The sequence below is a fragment of the Opisthocomus hoazin genome, chromosome 15, assembly GCF_030867145.1.
Source record: "Opisthocomus hoazin isolate bOpiHoa1 chromosome 15, bOpiHoa1.hap1, whole genome shotgun sequence".
NCBI lineage: Eukaryota > Metazoa > Chordata > Aves > Opisthocomiformes > Opisthocomidae > Opisthocomus > Opisthocomus hoazin.
In genome coordinates, this window is record NC_134428.1 from 21,700,651 (window position 1) to 21,728,083 (window position 27,433).

General features: G+C 42.0%; 1 protein-coding gene across 2 annotated transcripts in view; it reads left to right on the forward strand.

The window, feature by feature from the left end:
• The window catches only part of SDK1 (sidekick cell adhesion molecule 1), a 429,398-nt gene that overhangs the window by 246,549 nt on the left and 155,416 nt on the right, over positions 1 to 27,433 (forward strand). For both annotated transcript variants that reach the window (XM_075436492.1, XM_075436493.1), the window contains exons 6-8: positions 15,991 to 16,102; positions 17,060 to 17,250; positions 26,524 to 26,607. In XM_075436492.1, the coding sequence (XP_075292607.1) occupies positions 15,991 to 16,102; positions 17,060 to 17,250; positions 26,524 to 26,607 (387 nt within the window). The remainder of the gene's footprint in view (positions 1 to 15,990; positions 16,103 to 17,059; positions 17,251 to 26,523; positions 26,608 to 27,433) is intronic.

Consider the following 27,433-nt stretch of genomic DNA (forward strand, 5'->3'; position numbering starts at 1 on the left):
TGAGCCACTAATCCAAGTGGTTACAGATAGGGCTACATCTGGGCAATAAGTTCATGAGGTCTCAGATTTTAAGAAATATGTTAACCTGCCTTACTGCCACGTGAAAATCTCAAATCCTGAGCCTGCTGTTTGAGCAGTGGCTGCCAGGGAGTAGACAGTGCAAGCTGGTCTGCAAGAGGAGAGTCAGGAGCTGGAGTTGACAGCAAGGCAGCAGCAAGGTCCTCCCTGGCAAGGGACACAGTCCCGCACTGTCTGAAGAAGGGCTGTGCCCAATGGTCCAGCCATCGCCAGATGAGTCCGTAGTGACAGGGCAGGTCCAACCTTAAGCCAGGAGGTCAAGTCAGGAAGGTACAAGGCTGGGGGCAAGCATCCCTACAACATAGCTCGGGACCAAGGGCCTGAGTTTAAAAACAGCTCCTCTGTCAATGGGTGGAGGCCCTGGATGAAACTTCTCACAGCTCTCTCACGCAGCTCTCCCAGGTTAGATGTTTTCCCAGCAGCCTGATCCAATGTTATACAGCTGCACCATATCAGAGCTGACGTTAACCACAGGAAATGACACCCGGGAGGGAGGAGAAGGCTGTGGAGCCCACTGGTGCAGTCCAGACCCCAGCGCTGGCCTTTCGGCAGCACTGGTCCATGTTCCAGCTGGGGATGAAGCTCCTCCAGCTGCTCTGTGGAAGCAGATAGCAGCCAGGAGTTAAGTTTGAACGTATGACACCGACCATGTCTTTGTTCGTAGGAAAACTGGGAAGGCGAAGAGATGCTGCTGGTTTGCATCGTGGAAGGGCTCAGTTCAGAGGCTTGCGAACAGCAGTGCCTCCTGCCCCCGGCGCCTTTGCCAGCTCCGTCTCCGGGCAGGGTGGACAGTGAGGCTGAGTGCTCGCTAGCAGCAGAATTACACGCTGCCTGAATCAGTGTTCTGCAATGTTTCAGGCTATTTTTCATTTTGGCTTTCTTATTTTTAAGTATTTTGAATATAAACATTTGATCTCTTTGAAAAAGTACAAAAGAAAGATAGGGCAGAAAATTACTGTAGAGATTGAGGGGCAGGGAAGCAGATTAATGCTAGAATGTAACCTGCTGTTTGAACGGCCTTACCGTAGGCTGTGGTCTGGGGTTTGGACATTCAGAAAACCAGAGAGTCATTTCATTAAGGTTGGAAAAGACCTCAAAGATCATCAAGTCCAAGTGTCAACCCTATTCGTTAGTAATGCTTGTAATAGCTAAAGCACCCTTAGATTGGTGTGATGACATGTGCCAGAGTCTGCGGCAGCTTGAAACAATAACTCTGAGAAAGGCAAATCGCCTGTTTTATTCTCATACTGGCATTGCCTCTGATAAAACCTGGGGGCATACACTATCTTTTTTCCCCTATCCTGTCTGCTGTTGACCAGAGATGCTACAAATAACTGTCCAGTGTTGTCTCAAAATTTGCAGTAGAATTTAATTTAGATTGCCATATCACATTAACAAATCTTTCAGCTGAGAACTGAGCTGCAAAGGGAGTGAGAGAAGGGGAGGCAGCTTCGGAGCTTGCAGGATCCCCGTGGATGTTCTACAGCATCTTCTTCTTCCAGCTGGAGATTGGAAAAAAAAAAAAAAGGTTTCCATCCTGTATTTGAGTATAGCCTAAAATGTTAAAAGGTCAGAATAACCAGGGCAGACTTTTACCTGCTGTAGCCTTATTTCAGCAGTGTTTGTCCTTGACTCATTTTCACCACATGTAAAATAGAGATAATGGTTCCTGCATCTTCTGTAGAGGTCTCTGGTGTGCTGGTAGAAGCAGTTATTATTTTTCAAGAGCACTTTCTACTTCTTATGCTTTCCAGTGGTAATAAATTATACTTTTTAATTGTAGGAGTAAAGGTTTTGTGCTGAATTAAATCAGCTTTTTTAGATATTCAATTTTCCTTCTTTGCTGGGTTTTAAATTTTGTGCATTTGTATGCATAGAGAGGAATCAGAAACAACAGAAGAATTTCTGGCATTTCAAAACATTTATTTAACGCATTTTTGGTTACTCTATCTCTCCTGGATGAAATAGGAAACAGATTTGTTTGCAAGATGCTATTTTTTCATGTTGTCTTACATTGGTTATTGCTGTTAATTATAGTGAGCAATTCCCGTGATTCACTGTAAAACACACTATTTTACGTCCATCCTGCCTGTATTAAGAGAAGGTTCCACCATTTACCACTTTCAAAGGCAGCTTTGAGTATTTTACAATTATTTGTGGAAGATTCTTAATGCCTATCAGAAATCTGGTCATTTTTCTCCTGCCTGTGGTTACAAATGTAAAATTTGTGATCAGCCAAAAAATGGGAAATGCAGAGAAACACTCGAAAGCTGACACTTCTAGACCTACTGGTGCACATTGAAGTTGAAGCTTGTAAGTTTTTTCATTTTTGTTATTAAAAACAGCACACACACCCCCACCCCCAACCCCCCCCCAAATTCTTAAAAATCAACAGCAAAGCTCCAATCTTGATTTGTGCATCGTTGCTGGCTGGGTTGAGGCTGAGTGGCAAGCAGTGAAAGCATAAACCCCAGGCAATTTCCAAGTTGTGTGAAATAAATTGCTTTATTAAACGTATAAAATCCTCAGTAGATATGTCTAAAGTCCCTGCCTTGTGTGCATACCACACGAGAGCACTGGGCAGCTCTTTATAGAGCCCCAGAACACTGCAGGTTATGTAACCTGGCCGTGGTACTGGTACCAGTAACTGCTCTGCCCACTTCACACTGGGAAGCGCAGTCTTGCCTGTATTCCCCTTCCAAGTATCGAGTTCTGGGGTGCAGTAAATGCTCGAGAGTGAAGAGCTTTGTGTGTAAGTTATGGTGGGCTCTGTTACAGAGCTGCATTAAAGCATTTTGCTGAAAAGCCAAGTAATCCTTTTCTTTTTCAAAAGCGTTAAGTGAAAATGCATTGATTTTTATTTTCTTTCAGCAGCTTCAATAGCTCAAGATTATTACTATTTTTAAGAGTGATAGAGAAATGTCAAAAATGCTTCAGATGTACTTTTATTTTTATATATCACCAGGTTTTGTTTTTTTCAGGGATTTTTTTGGTTGGGGGTTACGGGCTTTGGAGGCGATAGGAAGGAGAGAGCATGGTTTGTTTTGAAAAGCTGCTTGTATTTCTGGGTTTTCTAGGAGATTTTGTGGTTCAGTAGGTAACACCTTTTATTGTCTTCAGTTTGGTCTGTGCTGTAGAATTCTTTGGCTCCTGCACAGCCATGGTCTGGCACACCTTAATCTCTTCTTTATAATTACTCTTGAAAGAAAGGAGGGGAGAGGAGAGAGACCCATTACATGACAGTCCGGTGGGTGTTTTCAGTAGCTTTTACAGAGGTCAGCATGAGCTTTTTCTGTTAGGTGTGATTCATTCAGGTAGTGTTTTCTCTCACTGAAGGTAGGTGTGGATGCACTGAATTTGCAGAGCTAATGCAGCGATCAAGAAAGATGTGCAGAACCAGGCCAAACGAGCTCGGTGCTGCAAGCTGACCGGCAGCCATGGCCGAGCTCAGGTTCCAGGTGCTGGCTACAGCCAGCTCGTCCTGTCCTGCCTTCCAGGGCTGGCTGAGCTGCTTAGGATAGTTTTAATCCATATCTAAATGCGTTTTATGTCTGTCTAGAAGTGAAGTGATTCGTCCTCCTGCATTCTGGGTCAGTAGCTTTAGGAGATTGTATCCATACGAGAGCAAGAAAGCGGCAGTGTTGGTGGTCGAGTGGACCCTGCAACATTTTCTTACTGTTGTAGTTGCTCTGATGTTTGATAGTTCTGCACGAACACGGCCTATTACCATCCGGATAGCAGAATCATATTGTGAAGTGTTATTTTCAGGGCAAATCTGAATAAAATTGGTTGATTAAATCTAGACATGTTGTGTTCTCCCTAATCACACATTGGCAATTAATTTCAAACTGATAACCCAAGGACATTTTGGAAAGGGACAGCATGTTTGTAAACCTGGGGGTGCATTTACTTCTTTTTAAACCAGAATGAAATAGAAGTCACTTGTATCTCAGCAATATTTAAATTCCTGTCTTACACAATGGTACATTTCCTACTGTATCAGTTTCTCATCTTTCATTTATTCCCCCTAATTTTCCTTATTAACTGTAATTCTGTTGTGACATCCTAGTGTCATATTATGATGATAGAAATTTCAAATAAGAAGCAGCACAAAATGCAAAGTTTCGAATGAGCTGGGAGACAAGAGCACCCTGTGGAAATACGCTCCTGTTTCTCGCTCTCAAAGCAGTGAGCCCGCGTCGTATGCGGGAGAGGCTGTTTCCCATCCCTACACCTGGGAACGGTGACCGACCCTTTTCTGAGAGGGGAAGAAGTCAACGCAAGAGCAAAAAGACAACGTACTCCTAAACTCCTCTCTTATCTGGGAGCAGCAGATAGGAAATCAGAAGTACATTAATGCAAACAACATTTGTCCCGGCCAAGTAAGGTACGACGAACAATTTATTTTTAACAATGCTGACGCTACCCATACTGCAGAAATACTAACAAAGAGCCCGGAGTAATAGCTTCCCCTTAGATTTCTTTTTACAGTACTTGCAACATTCTCCGAGCACGCATTTATGTACTGTGTATAAATAGGCAGATACAAAAACCTATTCCATCTTCCAGAGAAGAGAGACGCCAGTTTATTCTCACTTCAGAAAATTAAATGCTTATCCATCTGTGGAATTATTTTTGAATGAATAAGTTCGTAGACTTTCTTTAGCTGGGTTATTGTTTGCTCTTTTGGAACATTCTTTGCTTTCACAGTTGTTTTGTTCTTGCTACAGAGGCAATACAGCAACGTGTATTTTTCTCCCTGCTGAGGTCTGAGGCAACCTTATATTATAAAATAACCGAAGATTGATAATCACAAAGGCTGCAAAGGGAAAGCCTCACTTTATTTAGAAGAACATCTGTGCTATAAAGAGGAAGAAAAATTCTTTCTTTTCATAGAAAAATATTTCTCTGGATGCTGAGCTCTGCTGTGTGAGTGATTTTGCCCCGCTTTTTTATTTTACAGTACTCTGGATATACGAATGGATTTTTATTTGCTTCTGAATCTCTGTGACCTGAACAACTCTACTTTTGTTAAGGATTGTATCCCTTCGCAGCAGAAAGGGGAACAAGCAGCGTGATGTGGTCAGGGGGATGGAGAGCTTTAGACCATATGGAGTGGACCTGAGGCCCCTGATAACCTATTTCTCAAAATATTATTTTGACAAGTCATTCCATATGTTTGGTTGAGTTAGCTGTTGGAAGAAGGCTGTGGGGTATCTTCTTGTTTTTCAGATCTGCTCTCTTTATGCAAAGGCTTGGAAATAGCAGACCTTTGGGAGCAAGGTAGCAATCTGGCTCCCAAAACATGTTTCTCATGTATGTATAAATAGAATGCAGCAAGAGCTGACCTTGAGCTTAAAATGCTGCTCAGTGAGTGCATCTCGGTTTGAATAGTAGTTCAACAACAAAGAACAAAACTGCCTATTTAGTTCAATCTTATAAATATGAGTAGAAGTGCTCTCCTTTAAGCCTTTGTAAATTGTTCTGTAGCATCTAGGATCTGAGGACAGACAGGTTTTTGAATCTGGTTGAATTTTTTTTTTCCCCTTTTAAAGTTCAATTGATGTTTAAAAGTAGTGAATTTTAATCCCTATTCTTAGAGTGGATTTTGTGGAGAAAGCTTTGATCAACACCTTGCTTATCCAGTAACTGCAAAAATCTACTTGCGTGGCTTTAACCAAGTGTCTCTGTGCACACTTTTTAGATTATGGTGGCGAGGCTGGCACCCAGCGCCTGTGCCACAGAAGCCCTCTCGTTGTGAAGGACAGATCAGCCGTGGAACAATTGCAGATTGGTCTGTTGCTTATTCTCAGTGAGGGCAGGTTTAAATTCTTTTCTGTAGTCTTTCAGGAAGATCGCAGATATTTAAACAAGCAGCCAGGTACAGTAGATCTGCAGGCCTAGGGAAATCTCTAAAATACAATAATATTTATTATTTTCATGTATTTGTCAGGTATCTAATAGCATTCTCCTGAATTTAAGCTGGTACTAGAAAAAAAAAATTTTGGTAAACTTGGAGCCTAACTGAAATTTAGTATTAATTTTAGCTTTATTGGGATGGTTTCTCAGAAGATCAGTAAACAGATGCAAGTGTCTGTTTCCAGTGTACTGCCCCACAACATCAGGTTCATTTAAAAAAACACTACAGAGAAATAGATCTTAGAAACTCATGTATGATCAAGTGTACATATTTGTTTTATGCTTTACAGAGCATGTTTAATCTTTTATCGTCTCTGTGAAAATAGTGCTTCAATTATTGTCGTCATAAATTCTTGAAGGCATTTCTTAAAGAATTTCCCCCAAAGTCACTGCAGATGCTTTTCTGTATTTAAGTCTGATGAAGGATAGATGAGAGTGTCTGTCTTTTTTTTTCACTTTCCTTTTTTCTCTTTGTTACCACCCTTTCATTTCTAAGTAGAAGAGCCTTTAAACTTGTTACAAGTAGGAGAAACAGCAACTGGATTGTCAAGGGTGTGATTTTATTTGTGCCAAAGTAAGGAGTTAAGAAATGCATTTGTAAAAAAACCAAGGAAGCCATGTACAAAGATACATTTGAAAATTGACAGCACCATTTTATTGTCTCCCATTTCTCTTTCTTTACCGCTGCCTGACAGTAGACCAGAATCTGCTGGTGAGAGCTGCAGCAGCTGAAATAGCAGCGGTTGTCCGATTCCTGTGACGCAGCCATGTCCCCAGCTCAGTGTTCCTTCTGCATTTCTTCTCTCAGCTCTTGTCTCACCACTGAATTTTGCATTTCTGGGCTTTATGATTAACTGACAGTTCTAGCTTATTACACACGCAGTTACTGATGTGTGGTTTATTAACGTATTAACCTTTATTAAGAAAGCAAGCAGCAAATATCCAGATACGTGAAGCGCAAGGACTATAAGATGTTAAAAGTTCGGCTTTGTCCTCAGGAGAAAGCGACGCTTGCTGTCGGCCGCAGAAATCCCCGAATCCGCTGCAGGTCCCTCAGACCTGTTTCCTCCTCCTAAATGCGTGCCTGTTTATATTTAAAAGGATGCTTCCCTTACGACGCACTAAAGTGCATTGTAAAAATATACGGCCTCTTAAAAATCATTTCCACTGATGAGTGGAAATCTTTTTAAACTTCGGCATGTTTTGGATTATACTGCTTAAAACCCACAGGCTCTGGATGCTGGACGCGGAGCGGCCGCTCGCCCTGCCGCCTGGCTGCAGTGGACCGCGGTACCTGTTGCCTCTTGTATCGCTTTGAAGATGACTCGGAGGCTAATAGATTCCACTGCTAGACCATGGATATTCCTCCCCCCCCCGCCGCCCCGTTTTTAACTGCTGTTGAGTAAGAGTACACACTTTATCCACCTATATAGCCAATATTAAATGTATCTGGTGAAATGAAAAGCCACCTGAGTGTTCTTTTGCTCGCATAGCTTGAGGCTGTGTATTTTTTCATGTTAAAAGCTCTAATGATGTGCTGGATGAGAAGTTTCTAGGCAGAAAGAAGCCCCTTGCTGTGCGTGGGGGAAGGTCAGGGCAGCGACGGAGACTGAACTTCCAAATTGCTCTTTTTTGCAGGAGGAGTGGTGAGAAGGGAATTTCAGAGCGTTGGCGCAGAAATCTGGCCTGCTTTTGAATTTAGCTGCTGAATCATCACAGGGAGCTGTGTAACTAAGCAGTGGCTTAATTTCCTTAAAACTACATAGGACAACATGAGAAATTTATTTCAGAAGTAGTCCTAAAATACACCATGAGTTTGGAGACCTCAGGTAGTAGAAAAAGAGGAGGAACAAGGCTGTTTTGTGGAGAGCTCACTCCCAAATGGCAGTTGCTGGGTTACCTGCACTTAACAGCCTGTAGAAAAAAAGGCAAAATCAGGAGAAAAGCCAGATCTCCCATCCCTGTCCCAGTCTACAGCTCGCAACTGGTGAGAGACAAGCTGGAGAGACTGGGTTGCCACAACCCGTCCCAGCAGTGGTGCCTCTCCTTGGGCACGCCAGTAGTTCTCCTGTTTACAGGAGTGCGGTTTCTGTTTGTAAATCAACTGTGTTTAGGCCGCTGTCTCTGATCGTGCCCAGGAATAGGCCCTAAAAGCTCTCTACAAGTTAGAAGCTTCTCAACCTGTATTTCGGGCGCTGTTTTATCTAATAAACTGTATAAAGTTCCTCTTTGCTGTAGTATCTGCACACAAAGGGGCAGAAGTCATCTCGTGGGTAGAGCTGAGTTCTCCATTAATCTTTCACCAGGGCTAAAGCCAACAGCTCTTGCAGTCGGTTCAAAAGTCCTTACAAAGCTGTTACAATGGTGGCTGTGATTTGTTTAAATATTTGGAAACATTTATAGTGTGATGCTAGCTTTTTCTCTTTTTTTTTTTTTTTTTCTCTTGCTCCTGTTCTTTTTTTTGTATGTATTTCAGTGAATCCTTCCAAACTTGTCAGACATGAGAAGTTTGGCTTTTTCAGCTAAGCAAAGCTGAGATTGTGAAGGAGTATGATTGTTCTCTATAAATACTAAAGGATGTAAACATCAGAGGGAGAAAAAAGCTTAAGGATGGCTTTGGCAGAAGAACAAGTGGGGTCCATTGGCCGTGAATACGTTTCAGCTGGAAATCAGGACTGCTTTTAACAGGTTGAATAACAAAGCTCTAGAAAACTTTTCAACCAGGAAAGTAGAGTTAAAAAGCCTCAATATTTTCACCACGGGCTCCAGTACATTCAGAAATGGGCTTGCGTGACGGGACAGACCTGGAAGGTGCTTTCTAGTCCTCTGCTCCAAACACAGTTGGTACGAAGCTCCATAAACATATAAAAACCTTCTTGCCAACATTTTGCAAAATTAATATATTTTCCCCATCTTCTCCTATACAGCTCTGTTTCTGTAATATTATATATCTACTTAAATTAGGAATCTGAGTATTATCGCTCTCTTCAGACTGACCAGCAAGTACCTGAAGTTAAAAATGCATTTTGAACCTGGACAGGCTGGAAAGCTGGGTAGAGAGGAACCTGATGAGGTTCAACAAGGGCAAGTGCAGGGTCCTGCACCTGGGCAGGAACAATCCCATGCATCAGTACAGGCTTGGGGTGGACCTGCTGGAGAGCAGCTCTGTGCAGAGGGACCTGGGTGTCCTGGTGGACGACAGGTTAACCATGAGCCAGCAGTGTGCTCTGGCTGCCAAGAAAGCCAATGGGATCCTGGGGTGCATTAGGAGGAGTGTGGCCAGCAGGTCGAGGGAGGTTCTCCTTCCCCTCTACACTGCCCTGGTGAGGCGTCATCTGGAGTACTCTGTCCAGTTCTGGGCTCCCCAGTTCAAGAAAGATGAGGAGCTACTGGAGAGAGTCCAGGGAGGGCTGCGAGGATGGTGAGGGGACTGGAGCATCTCTCCTACAAGGAAAGGCTGAGGGAGCTGGGCTTGTTCAGCCTGAAGAAGAGAAGGCTGTGAGGTGACCTAATAAATGCTTATAAATATCTGAAGGGTGGGGGTCAGGAGGATGGGGCCAGACTCTTTTCAGTGGTGCCCAGTGACAGGACAAGGGGCAACGGGCACAAACTGAAGCAGAGGAAGTTCCATCAGAACATGAGGAAGAACTTCTTCCCTCTGAGGGTGACGGAGCCCTGGCCCAGGCTGCCCAGGGAGGTTGTGGAGTCTCCTTCTCTGGAGATATTCAAGACCCGCCTGGACGCGGTGCTGTGCAGCCTGCTCTGGGTGACCCTGCTTGGGCAGGGGGTTGGACTGGGTGACCCACAGAGGTCCTTCCAACCCCGACCATTGTGTGTGTGATTCTGTGCTTGTAGAATTGCAAGCTGGACTGGGTAAATCACACATTTTGAAGGTTAATTTCTTCGGGTAACTTTCATTTTCAAAGTTAAATGCACCAGAATCATTGGTGTAACATACATGGCGTATCACGCAGGCCCAGAAGGGCTGGGTAGAAAAGGAAGAAGTGCGGATTTTCAGACACTGCTTTATGACGTGAGCGATTCAGCCAAGATTAATTTATGCAAGGCTTCCTCAACAGTTCTTGATGAAATCTTTTGTACTTGCTTCTCTCTACTGTATCCCCCCCCCCCCGCCTCGTACGCTGGGTATTTAATTTGTGACCTAGTTGCTGTATTTTATTCTGGTTTTTATTACTTTATTCACCATTTTTCGTTGGTTGGTTTTTGCTGACTTTTCTTGCAGCGGAAATGAATCGTGTTTGATCTGATGTGGGCAACGCTTAGTGACATCGGTGAGAGTATACTGAGTAAATAAATATAGCTGACCTAGGCCATTCACTTGTTTTGCTTGTGTTTTCTAAATCTTTTTCATGTCTGGCATTTTATTAATTTGTCATGATGTCTGATGTCTGGATCAAGACGAGGACCATATATGTAAGAATCCACTTGCTGTAATTGCTTCAAACAACTCGGTAATTTTCACTACAAATTTGATCCACAAAGCTAAGATTTTATGTTGTTGCGTATTTACTTTTGTGAGTCTAGAGTCTAGCTCCTTAAAGACTTTTTAGTGATGCCCAGCAACAGGACAAGGGGCAACAGGCACAAACTGAAGCAGAGGAAGCTCCAGCTGAACCCGAGGAAGAACTTCTTCCCTCTGAGGGTGACGGAGCCCTGGCCCAGGCTGCCCAGGGAGGTTGTGGAGTCTTCTTCTCTGGAGATATTCCAAACCCACCTGGACAAGGTCCTGTGCAGCCTGCTGTAGGTGACCCTTCTTTGACAGGGGGATTGGACTGGGTGACCCACAGAGGTCCCTTCCAACCTCTACCATTCTATGATTCTGTGAAAGGTTCAAGATCAGAAATTACGTTAATAGGTACATGTTTGAGGAGTCTTAAGATATCCTCGGATACTGAAAAGCTATAATTCTTCATACACCAACTCTGTACCTTTAGATTGCTAATTATTTTATAAATATGTATTCTGGACTCAAAAAAACTCCATCTGGAGCTTTAATGTTGTTCACCAGCCTAAACAAATGTGACCAAGGGTCCTCATAGGAAATGCTCTGTTATTTTTCTTTATGTCTAGAAATCCGAGCAGAGACCGGTACAGTGCGCAGTAGTGCACAGCATCACGTGTTTCCCTTTTCTTGAAAGTTAACACAGTCCTTTCTGGAATAAAAATGAAAAAGATAAATGGTAACTTTTTATTATTTTAACGCTCTTTCATTTTTATTGAATAACCTGTTAATAATCACTTTAATATGTAGGGAGCAAATAGGCAAGCCATATTTTAGGATAGAGTTTTACGACTGAGAGATACTTTTTTTTTTTTCATGATTTGCATAATGCTTCTCTCTGGGGCCTGCAGGTGGTTGTCAGCGTTTCCTAGTCTGTTGATCAGGCTCCGGTTCCTGTTGTGCCTCTCGTACTGCAAAGGGAAAGGGAAATGAAATCTATTATTGATCAGGATCCAGTTCCTGTGGTGTATCTTGTACTGGAAAGGGGCATTAATCTATTATGGGTTGATAATCCAAACCATCTGCAGGCTGTACCTGGAAAAAGTGAAACATATGCCATTAGATAGTTTGTATTTGTAGGGTCTTCCCCGCCCCCCCCCCCCCGAACGATCTTGAGATGCCATGCGATTGTAATTTCTCCTCTTTTCGCATAATCCTTGTTGCATAGGGAGAGATTGCACATTCTTGATGCCACAATGTTGAACTATTTATATGTAATATTTTTGCTGTTTGTATTGGACTCTTGTCTCCTGTTTGGCTTTTTTCTAATATAGATATCCATTATTTGGTAATATGAAGCTTTGCATGTATCCTGCATAGTAATAGCGAAGGCGTTTCTGCATACCGTGCAAGTCTGAACGTCTGTAGGAAGTTTATGGTGAAGGTTTTCTAATCTTTCTCTCCCAGGATAACTTATAAATGGTTTCGGAGTTCTATTAAAGTATTCAATTTCTCCTTTAGTTGAAGTCTGAACTCAAACTGTTACTTCTTTTCAGGAGAGAAACATTGTCTCTCACCTTTTATTAAGGCTGGTTGGCACTGTATCTCTCTGAGAAGAATTTGAGCATCTGTTGAGGTAATACTCTTAATATTCTTCACTGCAAACACAGATACAGGTAATCTTTGCATGCCATAATGTAAAATCTGGGAAAGAACATAATGTTTATACATTTCTAAAGGGGAAAGCACGTTTTGTATCTTCAGTCATACGGCCTGAGTGAGATTTCATCTTTGTTGGGAAAATTAAGCACCCAAGTGGCTTTGATAAAGTCTGTGATCTTTATAAGCTGTAAATTACAATATTTTAAATTCCCTATACCTGACATGGTAGTATGTGTAGGTAGGTAAAAACATTCTTTTTTCAAAGATGGTAGGGCAGTCTACATAATTACTATATTTAAAGAACAGATTAAAAATTCTACAGCTCATCACTATTAAAAAATTGATATTATAGACCACTGGGGACAGGTTTCATTCTTGGTCAGATCGGAGGAGAGAAGGGGGAAGAGCAGCGTGACCCAAGATCAGCGCTGCGCAGTCGTACGCAGCCACTGGTGAGAAAAGCGAATAGACTCTGCAAGACATGTTCACTTTCTTTCCCTCAGTATATCTCTGCTATGGGCAGAATTGCCAGATTCTTGAGTGCCACATTCTGGAGAGGAGTTTATGTTTAGAGGGACAGAAAAGCCCTGGATCTTCTCCTTTCCATTTTCTCTCTTTTTTCCTCTGTTTGGGGGGGAGAGGTTGGCGCTCTTTCTTAGCTGAGAGGAGGGGTTCAGAGACCAGATAGAAAGGAAAAAAGATCTTTTGTTTCAGAAAAGATAGGATATGGGGGGGAACGGTGGTCTCCTGTTAGCAAATTCATCTCGCTGTAACTGTGTTCTGATATGCATTTGTATTGCTCTCCCATTGCAGTGTCTTTAATAAATGTTTCCTACTAATCGATGTGAATCGGAGATTGAAGCTCGGTCACTGAAATAAAGGATCCATGGGAAACTGGGCAGTTCTTAAATTATGTGAAACATCTACAGGGGACCATGGGGTGGCCGGGAGGGGAAATAGCCAGTGATGAATACAGAGAAGCTGCCTGAGGGAGGGGAGGCAGGGAAGGAAGAGGTGATGAAAAGCCAGAAGGAAACAGCGGAGACCTAGAAAACTGGGACAAGAACAAGTCAGAGGAAGTAAAAAAGGAACAGTGAAGAGGAGAGAAAAAAAAAAAAAATCAATTGTTTTCTACAAAGGATTTTCAAAGAAAATGTCTGCTTACTAACAATGACATTCTCCATTGCATTTTAGCATAGCATCAGTCAAGTATAATCATGTCAGCGTGCTGCATTAGGAGGTGGGAGAGGGATGGAGTGGCTTTATTGACAGGTAGGATGAGAACCTTGGAAAGTCTGGGTAGTTTTTCATTATCTGATTGTTTGAATAGCTCTCTTTACATTCCACAGCAGACTGAAGTCTGGTTTGCTGCATCGCATCATCAAAACAAAATCACAGTATTACTCCTTATCTAGGTTAGGAGCCTGGCCGCTCTGATCTCCCAGCCTGTGGGTTTCTTACGGAAGGATGAGCTTCTGAGAGGACGGGGCGGACACACAGATCCCACGTTACAGCCTTGTGGAGACTTTTGCTCGAAAGTAAAACTAAATTCCTCCCTTGATATTCTGAGTAGCCACAAAACAAAGCTGCAAACTATCCCTTGCAAAAGGAACCGTGGGAATGCCTTGGTTGAGTTTTATTTGGCAGGATCAGGGCCAGAGTGAATTATGGCAAGTGGTTGCTTTGTGCTGCAAAGGGAAGCTTTAACTGTCTTTGAATACGAAATGGGAATATGCATGCTGTCTGCCTACTGGTTAGATAATACTTTGAAATGTTGTTGCCTTCCAAATACGTCTGTTGTATCTGCAGCTGACCTTTGTAAGGCTATTACTTAGAATCCAAGCCCTAACCATTTGGATGAGCCCTCTGTGTCACATCTGTATTAGTTCACCCACTTAAAATCTCTGTCAGCAGCCTGCTTTTAATAGATTTGTTTCAGGGATGGTATGAAATGGAAATAAGCACTTACCTTGTTTATGTTCTTGTTACGGTTAGTAATAAAGTAAAAAAAATTCTTACGTTTCCCTGGTTGCAGATGGAGCAACGTGCCCTGCTATTTCCCCTGCTTATCTGCTCGCTGCACAGAGAGCCATTTGCGTATGGCGAACTCCGAGAGATTGCAACGAAGCCGGCTGCTGTTCCTCGGCTGGTTTTAGTGGGGTTGAGCCATGCTTCAGGGGAGCGGAGAAGTCAAACAAGTGGTTTTCCTCTTTTCCAGATGGAGATAAGCAGTGATTACTGCCAAATCAGTAACTTCTTTGTTGACCTTTCAGCATTTACTGTTGCAAACCTTCATCTTGTGCAGCACTGGTTAATAGTAATGCTGAGGTTATTCTCGTCAGTAAGATGAGATACTAATCTGATCGCCGCTTGTTTTCTGTTTTTTCAATTACTATCTGGAAAATTCTTGTCGTGAATAGCTGTAAGATCACCATGGAAATCTTCTTAGAAAATAGAGTTGCTACCTGGTAGCATCATACTTCCAGGAATGTTGTTGAGCAGAAATAAGATCTACTAAAAGCTTGTTTTTTGAGATCCCATGTGAGTTGCATATAGACACTGTGTCAGGTCAACAGAGTATATCTATGGGAAGAAATATACGCTCACCACTTGCTGAGTACTATGCTTGAATGCTTCAGTTTATTCAGATGTGTGGGTGGTATTCGTAAAATTTTTGAATTATACTATGTGCTTTCATCTCCCATAGTACACTATTTTCTATCAGTTAGAAAAAAGTCAAAAGGTTAAAATTTTTTGTCATTCAGAACTCTGCTAACCTTGTGAACGTTCTGAGCCCCGTTACCAAAACCTTTGTCTATCCAACAAGTGAAATCAAATTTCAAATGGCTTTTGGCACGCCAGGTACAAGATAAACAAAGAATCTTCTGTCCATTTTTCTGTTCTTGAGGGAGTTATCTTAAACGTGTCAGGGTTCGTACCTTGCGTTTGTGAGTTTCCCATTCTGCGGAGTGGGCATGGCTTAGCCTCCTTTGCAGAAAACATTTGATGAACTGGCTTGCTTTTCCATCAGTTTAGTTTTATTTTCATTACTTTTCCCTATAATTGGTTTATTGGATTCTGTATCTTTAGAAAATTTTATTACTCTGTTATTCAAGCTAAAAAATAGCTAATTTTTCTTTCCCAAATGAGTTGCTTGGAGCAAAGTACCTATGAATACATGGGTATTTTAATTCACTTACTAAATGTATACAGAGAAAATTTACAAGCAGCCTTTTTACCATTTTTTAAGTGTCTGCTGACTGTTGCATAAGCTAAATTATTTACAGTATCACGCCTCACAAAAGAGTAGCAGATTTGGGTTATTTACTTTCCTGATAAGAAAAAGGGATTGAAGTTGCTGTGATATGCTGCTTTGTTAATTTTATATTGTTCCCCAGTGTGTAAAATCTTTTTAAAAAACTAACATGAGTGTTGGCAGACTCTTTTGAAATGGTGTGGAAGTGGTAAAATTAAACAAAACATGAAAGGTCTTAAAAATATAAGTCAGCAAGTGTTTGATAAAAATAAAAGTGCTCAACAAGAGAAAACCTTTAGAATGCTTAATTTATTTGCTCTCTGTTTGAGAATGGCCCCTGCACTCCATCTGGGAGTACATCTTGCGGGTTATGTGTTTTGAGTGATACCAGGCTGGGTATATTGAGATAGCGTGTTTGTACAGTCTAATGAAAGCCATCGAGAACGGTCATGCTGAAGATCTCACCTTAATGAGGAGATTAAAATCCATGCTGAGGTTGAAGAGTGAAATTTGCGGCTGGGTGGCTTGACAAGATCCTTCGTCTGGAACGTGTCAGTCCTCGCCGTTCGCAGATGTATGGAGGCTTCACCCAGGTTTCTTCCTGCCTGTGCAGGTGCCGTGGAGCCGTCTGATGCCCTGGCTCCCGCCATCGTGATCCCTCCGCAGAACACGAGCGTCGTAGCTGGGAGCAGCGAAGTCACACTGGAGTGTGTGGCCAACGCAAGGTATTGTAAAAGCCACAGCGGGGTTTTAAGGAACTGATTTTAATGTGCTGTCCTTTACTGAGAAGGACGTAGGAAGTGATTTTCATTTTCTTATTTATTTAATGATGGAAGCAGAATGCTTGCTCTTCAAAGTAACCTTATGAATAATCTTGTTTGTCCAACATTACTGAATTAAAGGCATTGATTTTTCTGGCCAAATAAGGATATAGGCAGAGTTACTTTCCTACCTCTTAAACGGTAAGGAAAAGAAGTGTAGTTTTGTTCGATCTGCAGACATCATCATAAGGAAAAAGTTATGTTAAGCGTTTATAATATTTCAGCTGTATTGCCTATTGACATGGAAGGTGATACTGTTGAACAGTCTGTGCTTCCTAGTAAAGAAATTAGCAAGGATCTTCTATGAAGTAATTTATTAGAGAGACTCATTTTACAGTGATTATTGCTCAACTATTCATAATGCACCCTAATATAGAGTTCACAGCATTTCTCCTGTGGTTCCATCTAGTTGGCCTTGAAGAGCATTGAATTCCAGCAGAAGTGAATAGTCGAGGTCCTTGGATGATAGCAAGACCAGCTGATTCACTTTCCCCTCGGAGGGCAGAGAGGTTCTTGATGTGATTAATATTGTTTTGGTAATTGAGTTATAATGAAAGCACTTCCCATGCAGCTGATTCCCGTAGCGGTATTTACTCCTTTTGCTTAGAGAAATCAAATTCTTAGCACTTAAATTCTGTTCCTATATCAAATAGCTGTACTTGTGTAATGCCACTTGGGTAGGCTGTAGTCTTCATGTGTAGAGGTTATATATGCATTTACTTCTTAATAGAGGATGTCAGGGATAGAGCAAGACTTAGAGAAGTTTTATAATCTATATATAACTACAGACAAGATTATTCTGTAATACATACATTTTATGGTTGTATTCTTGGGTTGTTTTTTTATTTTAAACCTCGGCAGACCTCTTGAGAGACTAAGCATGACCTGGAAGAGAAATGGAGTGAAAATAACCAGTGGCATTAGCAGTTTTGGGAGACGACTCACTATCACCAACCCAACCTCTGCTGATGTGGGGATGTACTTCTGTGAAGCGACATTGAGAGACAGCACAGAGGAACCAGCAAGAGCGAAAGCCTTCCTTTCTATAACAGGTAATTCTCAAGGCAATGTGTTTTTTAGTAAAACAGGCTCTGGACTGAGGTATAATAGGAAATAGAATTGATATTTTAATATTTCATTGACCTTATATTTGAACCTTTCTTTGGAGAACAGAACAAAGGAGGTGAAGGAGGGTTATCTTCCAAATTAATTCAGCTGTTCTTCCCCATGAATATAAATTCATCAAATAGATTTTTTTAAACACTGATGAGATTTTGAATCCCCCGTGAAACTATACATTTAATCAGAAGTTGGGGAAATACGGTAGCAGAATCCTTATTGGGCAGCTTCCGCATCTCTGCTTTTAGATGCATTAAATTCTGATTAACTCCCAGCTTGCTGACATCTGGTTTTAATATGTCAAGTGCCTGTATTTCCAAAAGAAGCCTTATAGGAGTACTTCTGCCCATTGGCTGTTGCAAGTGCCAGTCGGGGGCCAAGGGCGTGCCTGAGCACACTGGCAGGCAGAGATCATTAGGGAGGTAACATAAGGGAGAAGGAAATGCCATTAAAATCAGTGCTATGTGCTCGACCTTTGACTCCAAGGGAAACTTTGGACTTCATATTTTGAAAGGGATGTTGGTGCCCTTCCACTGCCTGTTTCCACCATCACCTCTGTGTCGGAGCTTTGCTGTAGCGAGGAGGTTGTCATTTGGAAATGGGAGTTACGGTGCAAGTGATATCCTGATATAATAATGCAAATTAGCACGCTGTACACACTGTAGAGTTTTTTAGGACTTATAGAATAAAAGAGACATTTTGGAACAGAGACATTTAGATGTTTTAAGGCAGAGCTGATTGTGTAAAGTCTAGCTTTTATGTAGTAGTCCCAGTAATAACTGTGCAAGTGTCTTGGAGAGGTTATTGCGCTGGCAGTGGTACAAGTCCCCGCGTTGATCAGAATTCATGCACATGCATTTCGGGAGTGCATTGCAGAGGGAGTTCGGCACACGGTTCTCTACGCTCTTCTAGCCTTCTGAAAATACAATTTTAAAGACTGCTGTATGGTCTGTATTCTACTAAGGCAATTTACAGTAGTTTATGCTAAATGAGAAAACAGCTCTTCTCTCTACAAAGCTCGATTCTGGGTTCATTTGTAGCACTGTGTCTCTTATATTTATTGCCTGCTGGATGAAGTTGGGTTCCAGTCTTTTTCCTTTGTGCTCTGTTTCTTAGAATTATTACCTCGCGGCTTCCCTTCCCTTTAAGGAGCAGAGACGGATTTCACTTATTTATGGTTTTTGTTTAAACTCTTCCTTATTCATAAGATTTTATTGTAACTAGTTTAACTTTGCTGCTATGCCGTCGGATCCAGCCTAATGCAATACTAAAGCAGCCTCTCAGTTCACGTAAAAGATTCTTAAATACAGTTACAATAAAACTGAGAAACAATCATTGAGGAATCATATTAAACTAGCAGTGCTGCCTTTATTTAGTAGCTTATCTGCTTTCTTATTTTTAAATGTTTTATTTATTTGTTATCCAGTTTGAGGGGGCTGTCAGGGAATGAAGTTATGAAAAGGCCTGTAGATAAGAACAAGCAGATGAAAGAACGCAGAAACAAATTGGTTACCAATTACTTTTATTTCCTTCTGATGGAACAAGACACTTCAGTTGCAGGTGTTTACTCAACGTGTCAGCTAAGCCTGATGGATTTCTTTATTTATGAGTTTCTTGAGCTGCAGGATGGATCGCTAACTCTAAACAGGAAGCCAAGTCAAAGGATTAGGAGTTAATGCATAACTTGTATTCAGCCATAGAATTCTTGGATGGATCTGGCCGTCGTTTAATTAGTCATTAAATTCTAGAGGCAAGTGCAGACAAGATTCAAACCCAGGGATTTTTGCAGTGTGTCCCTCATAGTCTGTTGGAGCAGTACTTGCAGAGAATCAAGTGTGCTTCTGCATTTGCATTCATAAAATTTTTGTAGCGTGTGCATGTTGATAGTGACCTGATAATGAGCTGTACTTCTTGGGAGAATAACACAGTGTGGACTTAATAAGGGGTCTGGACTAACAGAAAAAAGAAATTGTGTTAACAGAAGAGGTTTGTTTTCAAACTGATTGGAATAAATCCAATACAGACCCTCAACAGTATGGTAATGAGAGCTTTTGTGGATTAATAAAGAAAAATATTTTGCTATTAACAGGTAGAATAGATAAAAAGGTGCGTCAGAGGTATTACAAATACTGAGTTAATCAAAGCTTTTTTACAAATATATCGGTCCTCGCCTTCCCCAGCTAGGGGAAGTCACGCAGTTTGAGTGTGGGCTCAGATGGTGGCAAGAGCTTTATTAGAAGACAGTGGAACTTAGTACAAAGGCATGTAGTGAGTTCAAATTATTATTTGTGGCCTCCAATATTATCGCTGAACATTTATTTTGAATATTTCTGATAGTACATCTCAGTTTATGAATTAAAATCACAGTAGTATTGGAAAATATGAATCTCTAATGTAATAAAGTAGTACTGCATAAGCAAGAGAGTCCTCTAGTCTTGTGCTGCACTGCGATTTTCTTCTGAACGTGGCAGAGAGCTTTCTGAGGTCTTCATATTGTTCCAGCAGAAATAAACTGAGGTGGTTCCAAACCCTGGTTTTATTAGCTGCAGTTGTTATAAATTTTTAAAGGGTAGCATGTTCCTCAGTTGGCAGAGTAACAGTTTGGGAAAGATTTGTTGCGGATTAGATAAGAGCACATTTGTTTTATCACTAACAGTTTGAAGATTAAGTCATTTAAGGAGTCTTCTCATGAGCAAACCAATTTGAAAAGTGAGCTAATCTTAAATTCTTTTGCTCCAGTTCTGCAAGTTCAGTTAGCAACAAATTGCAATAGTCATTTTTTAAGTGATTGTTCTATGGGAAATTATTAATTTTAGGAGCTTAAGAAAATGAGGAAGGAAGGCCTTCCACTACATGAAATCTATACTGCTCTTTAAATCAGATGCAGTCAGAAAATAGAGTTTGAACAAAGTGAGGAGAAAAACAATTAGAAAGAATGGCCTGGTACGATGAGGTGTTGAAGCCCTGTGGCCTGTCCAAAGCAAGAATATGGAATAAAGCAGAATCACAGTACAGGGCTTCCCTTCTTTTTGGAGCAATTTTGTGCCCAGAACAACTACATTAATAGACATGTTATTCTCATCTTGATGTTTGCTAGAGAGAATTTTTACATCCCAGCTGGATAGATTTCTTGCTGGAAATAGTACGATAGGCAAGTGTGGTAGGTCTGTCCCTCTCTTACAGGCTACCCTGATTCTTGCCAGGTATGGATACAGCTTCATGGGATCACGGGATTAAGGAACACGTCAGAAACATTCGGATGTTAATATGGAGGGCCCACCTGGCTGGACTCTGAGATGAACTATAGGACTATCCCTGCTTCACTGTACTTCTCCAGGAGCAAGTGTGGAGATGCAGAAGGGCCTTCTTTGTGCATAGTCTTTGTTCATGCTTTACATTGAATGTAGATATGACTGCCAGAACAGAAGTTGTTTTCCTCTGTGTCTAGCCACCTCGATACCGTGCGCTCAGATCTCTGGGAACAGTGCCTCTAGCTTAGACACTTTGAAACACGACAAACGATGTCTGGAAAGCAGAGGAAGGAATTTTTCCATAATGATTGTGTTCACATATTGTGCTTAAGAAAAGATCATGATGACTCTGTTCATGTACCATGCGCAAGAAAAGAATAAGTGCTTTCAGGAAAACAGCGATATAAAATGTCTTTGGACTTGCCTGAACTTCAGTTTGGACTCAAAGCAGAGAAATGTTGACAATTTTTGATTTGGCAAGCCTCAGAAGTTCTTGAGATGGATGCAGACATGTCACCTTGGCCCCAAATGCACACAGAACCTGTAGCACAGTGAAGTAATGGGACTTCTAGGAAGTCCAGTTGTGTTTGTGACGTTCAGGAGAAGTTCCCCCTTCTTTCACTTCTGCAAACAAGAGATGTGTTCTCTGTGCTGCTTCAAGGTTTTAGAACACACTGACTGCAGCTTGTAGTAGGGATAGTGGTGAGAAAGTGAGTTCCTCTTCATCTCTTTCTGTCTTAACCTGACATGCATGCAAACAAAGATCCTGCTTCAAGGAACCTATTATACCTGCATATACACTGTGGCTTCTCTTCCAGCATGGACGGTCAGAGAATCCTGGAATGGTTTGGGTTGGAAAGGACTGGAAAGGATCATCCAGTCCCAACACCCTTCCACCCTTGGACACATCTTCTACCAGCCCAGGTTGCTCAGAGCTCCATCTAACCTGGCCTTGAACACTGCCAGGAATGGGGCAGGCACAGCTTCTCTGGGCAACATGTGCCAGGGCCTCACCACCCTCACAGTGAAGAGTTTCTTCTGTTTATCTAATCTAAATCTCCTCTCTTTCAGTTTAAAGCCATCACCCCTTGTCCTGTCACTCCATGCCCTTGTAAAAAGCCCCTCTCCAGCTCTCTCGCAGCCCCTCCAGGCACTGGCAGCTGCTCTCAGGTGTCCCTGCAGCTTCTCTTCCCCAGGCTGACCAGCCCCTCCCCAGGCTGACCAGCCCCAGCTCTCCCAGCCTTTCCTCCCAGCCAGAGGGGTTCCAGCCCTTGGATCATTGCTGGGGCATCCTCTGGCCCTGCTCCCACAGGTCCAGCTCTGTCCTGTGCTGATGGCTCCAGAGCTGGATGCAGGACTCCTGGGGGGGTCTCAGCAGAGCAGAGCAGAGGGGCAGAACCCCCCCTCACCCTGTGCCCATGCTGCTGGGGATGCAGCCCAGGGCACGGTTGGCCTTCTGGGCTGCCAGTGTGCACTGCCGGGTCATGTTGACCTTCTCGTCAACCAGCACCCCCAAGTCCTGCTCCTCAAGGCTGCTCTTAGACTTTGTACCTGCAAGGGGCTCTCGAGTTTCCAGCTCCCCTCTCTTTACAGGATATTCACCAAATAATTTAGTTTATGGTAATGACAGAGAAATGCTTCCATGTTTAAGGCTCAATTTTCCTCTTAAATATGCAGTCCTGAATTTCTGAATGATGCAGGAATTTCAGCTTTGGAGGATCCCCTGGGGCTTCCTCTGTTCTTTCTGACTTTCATGTGTGTATCTAGGATTAGGTCACACATCTCCAGTGCAGCTTGAAGGGTCTGTAATGGATGCTGACTGCTATCTTTTGAATGTTAAAATCAGTGACCATGTAACTCTGCGTGGGGGAAGTTAGAACAGTATCAAATTTTGCAGGCTCCCAAGGGCTTTGCAGAGAGGCTATCTTTTCAATGATGTCTGTAGTGCAAAAACCCCCCGAAACCCTCAACAACTATTAAAAGCATGCATTTATATTCAAATATTCTTTTCCCCCTTTGCTTGTTCTTGACCTTTTAGTTAAGATCAGTCAAACATCAATACAATATCCGAACAATGCAGTATCTGTTTCCTTCAGTCTAATATGAGATGTGACCCCTCTCAGTTCATAGCACGCTGCACTGCCAGCAGGGTGAACTTGGTGTAATGGGGCCCTTCCTATCCTAACCATTGTGATTCTATAATTTCAAAAAAATTAAAATGTTTGACCTGATACCAACAGACTACTGTCATTCCTAGATAATGTCGTGTCTGGGGGCTTGTGCCTGGCATGTTATATAGTTTGGAAGACATTGTAATTGCACCGCACATATTAAATTTCAACACATGATTATTGCCTACAACAATAAATGTTCAAATTCATACTGTGTGATTCAAACCAAGCCTTATAAATATGCAGTAGAATTATACATACAGACAGCCAGAATGACCCTTCAGAATGCCATCTGACCCCTATAAATATTGCTGCATTTTTATGGCCTCTTTCGGATAGTTATTCACCAGGTGGAGAATAGCACCCAAACTGAGATACCCTGAAGTATTCGCTTGCAATTTATGCTGGGTCTGCAGGCCCTCAGGCACACACCTGATGTGCAGATGATGCATCTGACTCATCAGAAAAGTGAGGAGCCTAGATTTCAGTTGTCTAGCACCTGTAACTAGAGCTATTTCTTCCACAGCCGGAGTTCTGTTGAAGCCGTAGACCCTTACTACAAAGGACCTTTTGAGCATCCATGTTGCTAGCTAAGACACATACATGTGGACAAGCAGCACAGCTTGCGTGGAAATCACTGGTTCATTTCCCTCAAAGCTCTAAGGATATACCTGCACCAGTACTGCTGTGATTCATACCTTAAAGCACCAAGTCTGATCTTCCATGTAGATGTGCTGCAGCACTGTTGTCCTTGTGGTATTCTAAATTTTCCAGAGTTCCCTTATGAATTAGCCTTGTCTTCCCACCCAGGCTTGTCTCTGTCTCCAGGCAGCAGAAGCAGATAATTAACAATCAGTAAATTGTAGAGTTGCTTCAGGAAGGTTTGCTTTATCTGTGCTTATCACACAAGGATAAAATCTGACCCCTCTACGGGCGGTTGTTGGCTCAGCCTCTCGACCCCTCCACGTCAATTGTAGCATTTGGCAGGGCTTCCAGCTGCTGAACGGCTGTGGGAATTGAGTTCAGCAGGCGTCAGTGCAAGGGAAAAGGTGGGGCTGGGCTTGATGCAGACTGCAAATCCTATCTGTTGGCACACCTGCACCTCGAAAGCCCTCTGGGATTTGTCTGTGGCCTTTAGATTGAGTCTGTCTGCTGCTCCTGCTCTTTTTCTGTCTTGTTTGCTTCCGTTTCCCCCGGCTTCTTTCAAAAAGAGCTGATGTGAATCTTCCTTTTATAACATCACAGTCCCATTTGCTAAGTGACAGTTGTCACTGACTTCAAGTTCCTTGTCAGGTAATTCATTGCTCGATACCTGCTTACTTAAGCATCTCTTAATGTAATAAGTTTCTTTGAGGGTGGCTTGACAGCCTCTGTGGGATTTAAAGGAAGGAGCACAGATTGTAGGATAGGATTTTGGGAGAGGCACTGGGAAAGCAGGCTGTGTAAATATGCCAAGTATAGCTGCAGGAGCGGTGTGCAAGAGCAGCACGTAAGCAGCGGTCATGGAACCGCTAGCATCTTTGAGGTCACGCTGAGTGCTTTGCAGCTGGACTGCAGGCCCGTGTTGAAGATAAATCTGCAAATTTATCACTGGTGTGTGAATACATTGCCGATCTAGGAGAAAGTTTGAGAGGTGGTACCTGAAGGTCACCAAGTTTAGAGATTGACCCCCTAAGGTCAGAGTGCCTTATAGAGGGGAGGGTGGGAGATGGGCAGCCAGGAGCTCTCTAAAAGGAGGAAAGTATCTCCCTTGAACCTCGCTGACTGAGGAGACAACCACAGAAGCAGCTTGGAGTTAGAAGGGAGTGTCTGGAGGTGGGGGGATGCGTCTGGCTGCTGTGCCTCTTGGGCCCGCTTTGTCTCCCCTCACAATCAAATGAAGCTGTCATAGAACGACAGATTCCAGTTTTAGTTTGCAAGATGGACAGATGGACACTTCCTTGTGTGTTCACAGACAGGTACGCAAGTACGTAAGGACACTAAGCTAAAAGTTTGGAAATTAGAAAGATAAAATTGTGGAAAGCGGAGCGCAAGGAAAACGTCAGACGAAACTTGGAGGACAGTGTGAGAAGCAAGAGTGTTCTCGGAGTTAAACGTGGACTGAGATGAATTGCAGAGGGCTCAGCAGCTTAGCTGATCAAACACGTCAAACTGTGTGCTATCAGTGAATTTCAATTAAATGTTCAGCTTTTCAATTTGTTGTTTAGATTAACGCATGAGATCATATGCAATAAATCACTACTAATTATGCGTGTTTATTAATAGCTTTATATTTAGGCAGTGAGGATCAATAATGTTAACACATGTATATTATTAGAATGTAATAAATCAGGTAGCTTGTTTTATTGGTTTTGCTGGGTAAATGAGTATTCCAGGCTATTCTGCAACCTCGCCTCCTCCTCTGCAGAGGATTTTGAGCACTAATATTGATTGACTTTATTTGGAATGAGTACAGAATTGTCATAACTACTGGTGCTCAAATGAGACCCCAATTCTGTCCACTCAAGGAAGTATTTTATCATAGTTAGTGGGAAGAAATGCTGGGAAAGCGGGGTTTGTGTTCTAATCTGGAGCTTACTGATGTGCACGTGATAGCAACACTTGCTGTACTACAGGTGGTAGCAGGAGAAATAAGATTTTGCAGGAAAAAAATCATGTGAGTGTGGTTTTATTTATGAAAATACTAATGTCCCGTCAATAATATAAACTGTGCATCTGGTTTTCAGGCGTGGCTGGTGAAGAGACTTGAGAGAAGGTTGGCTCAGATGACCTTGGGTCTTGTTGTAGCTTACTAAGTTTTCTGAAACATACTTGATTTCCTGAAAATGAAAATATAAGTAACTTGTTCTCACAAGCTACTTACATTGTCTTTTCTGTATTTTCTAAAACTTACCAGTGAGTTTGTCTCTGGTACAATAGCACTCTAGTTATAATCAAATAAAATGCTTCTAAAAACAGCCCTCGGATGATAATTGCATTGAACAGACTATGACAGTTTTTAGTTACCATGATAATTACTGCAACCTTAATGCCTGTGGGACTTTGACATGATGCTCTTCAATTTTACGCTGTGTAGAAGAGTTACATGGCAGCATACTCTACCATTTCTGGAATCTTGTCTTTGTTTAATTAAACATCTAATATCTTTTCTTTAGTCCTAATGATAAAGTGTGGATTTTTATGATTATTACTATAACTTCAATTAAAGCATTAAATCTGTTTGCTTTCAAGAAATAAAACAGTTGAGAAGAATTTTTTTTTTAATTATGCTACTCTTATCGTCTGACGTCGGCTCTCTTACATGCTATGGCACTTTATTTGACATGCTTCATGCCTTCACGAGGTGGAATTTAGTTTAGATACTGAAGCAAACTATCCTGTAAAATGCTACGTTGTAAATATAAACCTTTATAAACCTCTTGGAAGAGCCCTTCTGAACGAAGAACTAAAACGTTCCATGATTCAGACCAATAAAATGAAAAGTAGCCCCTGCTCTGAGTATTAATTTGCAGTGCAAACCGCTAAACCTTACCTTACATTGACTTAACTCTGTGGAATTCATACTTGGCACAGCAAAAAATTGTTGGCTTTTTTATGATTCTTTTATTGCCAAAAAAAAGGGCCTCCAAATAGAGACAAACTTAGACAAGCTAGTCGCTTTGTAATGCACTGTGGTGAATACAGCACGTGTGGAGAGATTATGTGATGAAGATTTTTAACATCTATTTTTTGTTTTGCTGTGGTTTTGTTTGTTTATTTTTCTTTCTTTCCCCCCCTTCTAAAGAACCACCATATTTTACGGCTGAGCCTGAGAGCATGATTTTGGCTGAAGTGGAGAAGGACGTGGACATCCTGTGCCAGGCGATGGGTGAGTGTGCAGACCTGTTCAAACTTGGATGAACCATCTAAGTACCTCCAGTACTGAAGAAAGCATCTTATACAGACTTCTAATGTTTTGAGACCTCTGCGTTATTGCTAACTATGACAGATCCCGGGCACAAGGGAGAGGGATGGCCTTTGCCGTTGAAAAATTGGGCAGTCGTCATAGTTTAGTTTAGACAGGAGGAACGCCAGCATGTTCATGTTTGTATGTTGGGCAGGGCAGCTCCTGCTCCTTTCCCTCTGGTAGCCTGCCTTTGCTTCATAGCTGTCACTATATTTTAGTGTCTTGGGCCAGAAAATGAGTAGTGGTGAAAGTATGGTTATGGAACCCATCATTTGCAATGCAAACAGTCAATATTTTCAGCAATTCAAATGTCCTTTTTTCTAAAAATTATGGAACTTTTCTACTGAATAGAAATGTCAGTAACTCTGACATTTAGGTGTAGTTAAGAATTCTGCAGGAGGACTATTACAGGCAGTTTTTAATTGGCAGGTGTTTTAATAACATAGAAGCCTTCAAAAGTTTAGAATTCCACCTAAAACAAAATAGTATTTCAGATGTCATTCCAGAGAAATAGAAGCTCCACCTCTTTTCGCACTCTAGAAGGGTCGGAGGCATCATGGCCTTGTGATTCAAGCAGGTTTGTCTATGTCACCAAATCGCTACATGACTTTGCAAGCGGCAGAACATTTTATGTCTCGCTTTCCCTGATGCGGAGTTTAACAAACAATACACATAAAAATGCCAGGAGATCCTTAGGTAAGAAGTACACAACCTCCAATAAACAAACACTCAAACCTAACTAACAGCT